Source organism: Mirounga leonina, unplaced genomic scaffold (genome assembly GCF_011800145.1).
Source record: "Mirounga leonina isolate KUSES-001 unplaced genomic scaffold, KU_Mleo_1.0 Mir_154, whole genome shotgun sequence".
Lineage (NCBI taxonomy): Eukaryota > Metazoa > Chordata > Mammalia > Carnivora > Phocidae > Mirounga > Mirounga leonina.
In genome coordinates, this window is record NW_023270389.1 from 6,805,667 (window position 1) to 6,814,515 (window position 8,849).

General features: G+C 46.8%; 1 protein-coding gene across 1 annotated transcript; it reads right to left on the minus strand.

The window, feature by feature from the left end:
- Positions 1 to 2,603: 2,603 nt before the first annotated feature.
- On the minus strand, positions 2,604 to 8,141 carry CCDC190 (coiled-coil domain containing 190). Its single transcript, XM_035009587.1, has 3 exons — positions 7,955 to 8,141; positions 3,463 to 3,589; positions 2,604 to 3,192 (listed from the first exon to the last, which is right to left on the minus strand). Exons 1-3 carry the CDS (start codon positions 8,139 to 8,141, stop codon positions 2,604 to 2,606), a joined length of 903 nt encoding a protein of 300 aa, XP_034865478.1.
- Positions 8,142 to 8,849: the final 708 nt, after the last annotated feature.

Sequence of the window (8,849 nt, forward strand, 5' to 3'; positions counted from 1 at the left end):
GTACCCAATGTTTCTCAGCACGACGCCGCTCCATACAATCCGACTGAAATCCCAGCTCGGTGAGATGTAACCGTGGGGCGGGGGCTTCTCTCCCGGGAACTGCGACCAACTTTGCTTGATACTCTCTCAGGCGGAGCCAACAACTTCCAGGCCCTTCTGTTTTACCACTTTTATTTCTGGGAGACATTCTGCAACCACATTCGGTATTATTACTTAGGGTCCTTGTCCAATTTAAAGTCCTCCCCCACCCAGTGCAGTCGGGCTCTGCGCAAACATGATGCCCGGCCTCCCTGTCTCCCTCCTTCTGCCCTCGGTGTCCAAATGTCTGCGCAGGGCTGGGCTCGGGCTGGGGTCACACGTCTCTGGCTTCCCTTTAGTTTCGCAGTAGTTCTTGCTACACGGGCGGTCGTTGGCCATGTAGGGAGGGCTGTTGACTTCTGCTTGGTTGGGACGGAGGCTCCTCGGTCCCGGGACTGTTGGTGCGGGGGCCAAGCCCTCCAGGTTCCCCTCCCTCTGCCTTGCCTTCACCCTCAGAGGGGCTGTTGTTCTGGAGTTACTGGTAGCACTTTACCCGATCAGTTGTTCTGGAGTTACTGGTAGCACTTTACCCGATCAGTTGTTCCGGAGTTACTGGTAGCACTTTACCCGATCAGTTGTTCCGGAGTTACTGGTAGCACTTTACCCGATCCCCGAGGGTTGTCAGAACCTTTGAGGTCCTTCTCAGCAGCCTCCACAACCTTGGGACCCTGGGTGAGAGGCTGAGCCACCGACCACCTCAGCGTTTCCAGACGCCTCTGCCTCCGCGTGAAGCGTGGATTCCCGCTCGCTGGATGGGTTCAGGTAACAAGGTGAAAGCCCCCTTTTCCTAATGGAGAAGACATTCTCCTTAATACATCTTTGTTCCTCATTCACATTCCCGTATGGAGAGAGTCATTTTGCTTATCACGAGCCTCAGTTTTCTTTTCTGTAAAATGGAGACAACTCTCTTACTGATTTCCTACCCTTGGGAGGCTTTTGCCAGGATTTAATGCAGTGGTATTCAGGTCGGGGTCTTTTCACCCCCTCACCTGGCCAGTGTCTTTTGGGGAGCACACTTATCCCCAGTTGGGACCAGGGTGGGAATGAATGACTAAAGCTGACTGGCAGTGTTCCGTCCTGGAGCTCAGAATGCCTTGCGAAGACAAGGGCCTGGAGCTGTCCTTCAGAACGTGATGAGTTAGGGCAGCCAAGGCCCCCCGCAGCGGCTTCCCACCTGATTGTGTTGCGCTGTGTGAATAAGAGTACCGTGTCTGTTGTATCAAAGAAGGAAAATGTATTGGACTCAATGATGAGAATATAAAATCTGTGTGGTTGGAAGATTTGTAAGCGCACAGTTTTGTGGCAACGCAGGACCTGTCATTTACGTTAGAGTGTATGCAATATCGGAGTAGGAAACGCAGACGGGTCTGGGCCTGTCTGATGCAGGAGGACACGAGCGCAGTTACTCCGAGCACCGAGCCGGACGTTTATTTCTCGAGTTCGCAAGACTGGGGTGTGCGTGGAGCGGGGGGTTTGATGGCGTGTGTGGAGCAGGCGTCCTCGCTGAGGCCACGCTCCGCGGCCTTGCTGATGCTTGCGCCCTCCAGTGGCTGGCCCAGAGCAAAGGCCCACGGAGAAGTGGGATAAATCATTTTGGAAACTCACCCTTGGAGTGGGGTTGTAACGGAGACAGACGGGCTTTAAGGAGCAGACAAGGAGGAAGGACATATAGTAAAGATATAATAAAGGGCTGGGGCAGTTTGCGGGGGCTTCTCTACACTGGGGGACCCTGTCCCCTGCTAGCCCGGCGGTCACGGGCCAGAGCGAATAAAAATAAGTGTCCACGAATCAGTTTTGTCTCCCGGCCTGCCTTCATCGGTTGCTTTGCTTCTTGGGGGGAAATGTTAGAGGAAATAATGTAAATTGATTATTATTCTTTTATTAGGATCCAAAAAGTGTGATATGAGCAGGTGGAAAGCAGGAATGAGGAAACTAAGTGGAGCCGCCTGGGGAGAAAGGAAGGAAGGGAAGGGAGGGAGGGAGGGAGGAAGGAAGGACGGACTTCGGTGGGTGAGCAGGTTTTATTTATGGAACCCATGAGTATACCTATTTCCAGCTGCGTTCCTATTCCGTTGTAAGTGAACTGAGACAGAACAGCTATGTCCTTGTGCCAGCAGGTGGCACCATAAGAACCTCCTATAGGAAAAGGGGTTGGCCAACGTTAAGCAGGACCCTTCATATTTTTCCTTTCAGGAAAAGTCGAGTCGTCAGAGTAGATTCCTAGTTTTGCTGACATCAGCAACATGTGCGCACCCCTTAAAGTGTTTTCAGAAGATTCATCTCTCCCCTCATTTTTCATATACTTGTATTGCTCATTCAGTGAAAGATTCTATCCCTGTAAAAGGAAAAAAAGAAAAACCTGAGGGTTTAAAATAAAATTGACTAATATTATATATATAATGACATATGTGTGTGTATACATATATGTATATATATATGTAATATATCTTAATTACTGCAGTTACTTTAGGCACACATCTCTTTACCGAGTACGAAAGATGTTCTTGTGAGGTTATGCTAGGTGGTTAGAGACGAAGGAAGCCCGCCCTGTTCTCATACTCCTGTCCTCCTCTGGGCTGGAAGGACTCCTTGTGCCCGAATATCTCCCCAATACTAAGCAACCTCTCAGACTCAGGGGGAACCCTGTGCTGGAGGTAGTGGGCATTTCTGACCTTCACAAACAGCTCTAGGAAGGTAGGTGTTATGGACTCGTGTTTCAAATTTCCTGCACGTTCCCTGGGATTCAGGGGACTTTGTCTGCCAGCATTGGGGTCTGGCTTTAGGTTGGCATCCTGTGATCTGGCCTCATCAGTGTGTGCTTTTCCCCTCCCACCAGCTGGGCTGGAACCAGGGCCTTGGTCTAGGGTGTTGATAGAGACATCTTGATCTTGACACAGAATAGAGATGCCCTTGTTGGAGTCTTTGCCCTTTGGGGGTCTTAGACAATCTTTCTCTCGGGCTTGTGGCTTCTCTGCTGTGAAGTGGGAAGCTTTGTAATTTTGAGAGAGTGACTGTTCCTTGCTTTTCACGGAGTCCCTTAGGCCAGCGTGATCGAAAGGAGGCATCTGGGACTTGATTTTATATATTCCTTGGGTTGAGTTGGTGGCCAGTGCCCTGGGGAAGGAGGTAAAAAGAAGAAAGATGTCTGAAAGCCAACAAAAAGACCCATATTTTGAATTTCCCGGTTGTTAGACCTGTTCCCCTTCCGTGTGGTAGCCGCTGAGGTAATGAAGTGGCTGAGAAGGGGGCTGTTCCAATATGGGGAAGTGTTTCATTGCTTAAGGAGGAAAGGCAGCATTTTCTCAGGGAGAGGATGATTTAGGGAAGTCAGTTGGGAAGAGGGATTCAGTGGTGTCTCCATGAGTTTAGTAAGCATTTTTTTACCTAACTTTATTTGCCTGCGGAACTCGGTGCTTCTGTCCTCCTGGTGGTGAGGGCTCAAGGACATCTTCTGGTCTCTTCTGAATTCCACTCCCCAAATAAGAGGAGAGCTTTTTCTTGATAATATCTGCTTTGAGTTAATGAATAAGTGTTACGGGTTGAATTCTGTCTTCCCCAAATGTCATATGTTGAAGTCTTAACCCCACAGCACCTCAGAATGTGACCCTATTGGGATAGGACCTTTACAGAGATAGGCAAGTTAGGAGGAGGTCATTAGGGGGAGCCCTAATCCATGACTGGTGTCCTTATAAAAAGGGGAAATTTGGACACAAAGACACAGAGGGGAGACAGTGTGAAGGGATGTAGGGGAAAGACAGCCATCGACACTCTGAGAAAGGCCTGAAGGAAGTCCTTCCCTCACAGCCTCTGGAGGAATCAACTGTCCACACACCCTGATCTTGGGCTTGTAGCCTCCAGAACTGTGAGGCAATAAATAAGCCACCCAGTTAGTGGTTCTCTCTTACGGAAGCCCTAAAAACTAATCTAGTAAGAGAAGAAGGGAAGGGATGCTGGACTGGCAATGAGTTCTCTGGGCAGAGAACCAACATATGAACACCTCCAGACCACATACACAGCAGGCTGATCTGGCATGCTGGATGAAGACAGAAGAACTTACAGCAGTTCCCCAGGGTTGACCTAGAACATGTTAACAAGGATTTAGAAACACTGAGATCAGAGGTTTAAACTGGCCAGAGGCCCATGGAGGTTTTGTTTGAATGTTTTATTTGGCAAGCATGGGGTTTTCAAGACAAAATACCTGGGTGTGAGCAATACCCAGAGATGGTGCCCTATTGTTTCCTTCACCTCAATTATGTGCCCTCCTACTTGCCTCAACCATGAGTTGTAACTGCTGGCTATGATGAAGTGGGTTTTTCACTCTTTGAATAAATGTTTCAGCATCTTGTAGTCATGGCTACTGTGGAGGACCCAGTTAGTTTTCAAGACACCTCATGAATTGGTTACTTGGGTTTGAAAGTCTTGTGCTGGTTTGGGAGTGAGTTCCCTGGATCTGCACTGGGGTGAGCAGGCACCAGGCAGAGGGAATATGACCAGATAGGGACTAGAAATCACATTCAACTCCTAATACTGTTTCATCACTTCTTTGCGAGGTAGTCAAGACAAGAGAAGGTCTTTTGTGAGCCATTCTTCCTCTGTTATTTCCTTGAGTGTGTGCCTGCGTGTGTGTGTGTGTGTGTGTGTGTCTTATCCATGTAAGACCTTCATCTATTTCCTATAAACCAAGAGATTTTAAGCTACTTCTCCCAGCCAGGCCATTCTTTTGCAGCTTAGACCTGTTGAGTCAGCAGGCTCGGAAATGAACATAACTTTCCTCTGAAACTGGATCTTTCTCCCGTGTTCCCTTGTGGAGGCATGGCACCTGTTTACATCCAGTTCTCCAACTCAGCAAGGACGTTTGGATGCCTCCTTTGCGCCAGGCAATATACTCTTGACTCTGGTTTTATTTCCCCCTGAACATATCATTAATCACAAAGCTCTGACAATTCTACTTTCTAAATATCTCAGAATACTCATTTTTCTTTACTTGGCCAATTCCCTAGTTTAGGTCTGAACTTTAGGAATTCTCTTCAACATTGCAGCCAGAGTGAACATGTAATCTCCCTACTCCCAGACCCTATAGGGTGAAATCCAAACTCTTTTGCAAGACCTATGAAACTCTTCATGATCAGAGACACCAACCCCACCACTTTGCCTCCACACTCTGCCTCACCTTCTCCTCGCCCCTTACCCTCCTCAATACTGGACTGTTTGAAGCAAGTCATGCTCATGCGCGCATCTTTGTACATACTGTTCCTTCTGCCAGGAGTGGCCTCATTCCATGTGTCCCTATGACAAACCACACTTTCCCCCCTCACCCCTGCCCTGCCATTCTCCTCTAAGATTCTGCATACACACTGCCTCTCTTGGGAGATCTTAACTGAGGCCCTTTGATAGACAGGAATCTTCTTATGTTCCTGCCCTCCTTTGGAAACAACTCTAATTTAGCAATTAGCATTTTCTATTATAATTTTTCACAAGCACAGCTACCTTCCAATTTAAACATGAGCATCTAGAGGACACAGACCATGTTTTTTCATATTTACGTTCCTGCATCTATTGGAGTAGCTATAATGTCCCACAATAATCTGTCTTAGTATTACCTCAGTTAAAAATGTGGGTTTTTGAGCCTTTAATTCCTAACCTGCTGATCCAAATCTCTACAGATGAGAATTGGGAATATGCATTTTAGACAGTCCACCAAGTGGCGTGTAGCCGAAACTCAGTAACAATTTCAGTAAATGAATCATGGGAAAATATTGCCTAGTACAGTGCCTGATAAATACCGAGACATAATACATATCATTTCTTCCCCTTTTCCTTAAATTTTTCCCCCTTTCCCTTAATTTTACTGTTAAGAATCCAAGGCTCAGAAAGAATATGACTTTCTAAGGGACATAGAGACAGAGGCCCCTGAATCAGTTTTCTGCCTCTTGGTCCAGACTCTTCCCACACCACCTGTCAGCGAGGCAAATGCTCTACTCAGCCAGAATAGCCACCTACCTCGGCCTGGCCTTTTGCATGCCTTCCCCGCACCACTCCGTGAAAGTAGGTATAATGTCTTACATGTCTTTTTGAGAATAGAAGTGGGATTCAACCAGATGGCTTTTAAGGTTCTTTTCCAGTCTGTGAGCTCTCATTCTAGTTTGTTTTTAACATTTATTACAGACAGGGAAATGGAAAGCAGAGAAGTTCAGCTACTTGCTCAGAGTCCCCTTTTAGGCCCAAAGCTGCAGGTTAGAAATAATTCCCAGGCCAGCTGTATGGACATTACTTTTTGTTCTTGTGTCCATATATTAGCCGTGTAGACCTAAACAAGTTGACATCAAATACTGACACCTGGCTTTCCTCTGGAACATGCCCCAGCATTTTCAGAGCTTCTGAGTTCTGGCACCTGCCTTCAGTGAGAAGGGGCTGTAGTTTTGCAGAGCTGGGGTGGATCCTTTCTATGCTGAGTTTTGAAGTAATATCAAAATCAAATTATTTTTATCATGGATGTCGTTTCTGCAAACCGTACAACTGTCCAGTTTCAACCAAGCAGTAGGAAAGTTTTAGTCCTATAATCATCTTTTCTTGGTGGATCCATCAATCAATTAAGTGATAAGAGTAAACACTTATGTAACACTTATTTTGTGTTTAGGTACTGTCCCAAGTGCTTGCTGAATCCTCGACTAATTTCACAAGGTGGGGAACATCATTTCCCTGTTACACTGGAGGAAAGTGAAGCACAGACAGGTCCAGTAAGCCCCCCAAGGCCTCACAGCTGGTAAACGAGAGTCAGGATTTCAACCCTGACAGTCTGGGTCCAGAGTCTGTGTTCTTAGCCGCCATGTTTTAATGGGATTTTGAGTAGGGGGGTTTTCTTTCCCAATTTTTGTTGAACGGTGTAGACAGCTCTGGAGGGTCTGAGATTCTGGACACCACTGTGTAGTCCCTTGGCTCTGTGATGATCAGTAGTTACTAACTAGAAACTAGTTTTTGAGGCGAGTTCCATTATTCGTGTTATAGCTACTTAACTACTTGCTTATCTCTGTTAATTGGACAGTTTTCTAAAATGATGTACACATTTGGAAAGGGTTATTTGGAGACAGGAGGTTTTATGGAAGAGCATTGTTATAAAGAACATGAGCACATGACTTACAGGTAAAGAGGCCTCTTTGGGAAAACAACAGAAATATTGGCCCTTTGACGTACGGAGTCAAAGAAAACACAGTGCCGATATACCACAATTACTTGTTTGAAATTTTCTAATCTGAGCGTAATCTGCAGGCTCTAGTGTGAACACACATTAAAGTACAAGGAGGGTGGCTGAGAAGTTCATTTTGAAGTCAGTCACACTGGTGAGCGTTGAAAATGGCCAAATGCTCCTTGCTCAGCACCATCAGAGGGCAGGTATCAGGACGAGGCTATTGCTCTGTGGTCGCTAATCCTGGGGATCTTTTCTTTTCTTTTTTTTACTTCCCTTTCTTAAGGTGACTTGCATATTAAGCAGTTGCTCAATCAATGGCTGTTGACCAGGCATAGAGATGAAACCAAATCAACCCAGATATAGTGAAAGGAAAGCAGAATGAAAAATAAAATAAGAAGAAAACAAAGGACTTAAGCAAGAGAGAGCTCATTTGAAACACGGAAGTGACTGGAAGCCTGAGAAGTATCAGCTCAAAAAGGCTTGAAGATGAGCTGCTGCAGGGAGCTATGTACCCCAGGGAGGGTGGGAGGAGGGCAGGCAGCCTAAAATCCAGGTCAGGTTAAGTTCTTGTTTCCTTGGTATCTAGGTCTCTGAAAGAGCCCTTGTCCTGAGGTAGGGGTGTCTCTCTGGCCTCCGCCAGGCGATGGCTTATCACCCTGCCCTGCCTCTCCCCCGTCCTGGAGGCCTCACCTTGTTGCAACCTCTGCAGTTCTTTCTGGAGCTGTCTCTGCTCCCAGGTCAGCAGCTTCATATGGTACAGGCAGATGTGCTCCAGTCCCTGCAGTCTTTGGCTGAGTCTGGCTTCGGCCCACCTGGCGTTCTTCCTCTCCAAATCAAAGTGCTTATATACAGGACCCGTGACCATGTACCTCTCCATCCTCTTCATGGTCTAGAGACAATAATACAAGATTCTGTCAGGCACCACGACTGACCTGATAGAGCAAGACAGGGAGACCCTGACCCCTGGCTTTTAATCAGGTTTCAATATTTGAATCCTGTGTGTTTCTGAAACGACAGCTGCCCCCTCACACCATTGGGAAATTTTGCCCTATGCTAATGAATTCCTAGAGTGACACAGGAGATGGGGTGGTGGTGGTGGTGGAAATTGTTCCTCTGAGGCTCAGTGTCCTTGCCAATAACATAGTGATAGATGATAGGCTCCCCACACAGCCCCAATCAGATTGCCATAAAGGTCAAGCATACAAACAATTTTTGGGAAAAAAGTAGAAATACTTTACTTATATAAAGCATTATTTACCCAATAAGAGAGTCTCTTCCACTATTCTTCAAAAGCTTCCAAAAAGCCTGGTGAAGGGTCTGGAGAGGATGTGAGACTTAGGGCAGAGCTATTCTCTGGGACCCCTTTTGGTTCACTCACTCACACATGAGTGGGTCCACACAGCCTGTAGCCTGCCGGGTGCCAGGTGCTATGCTAAGTGCTGAGGGTGGTGGTGACTGAGTCATAGTTCCCACTCCCAAGGGGCTTTCAGATTTGTGACTCTAGAGTCTAATAATAACACACCAGATCTGGAGAGTAGGACTCTATGGTCACAAAACAGTAAAGGCATTCCAAACAGTAGTCTCG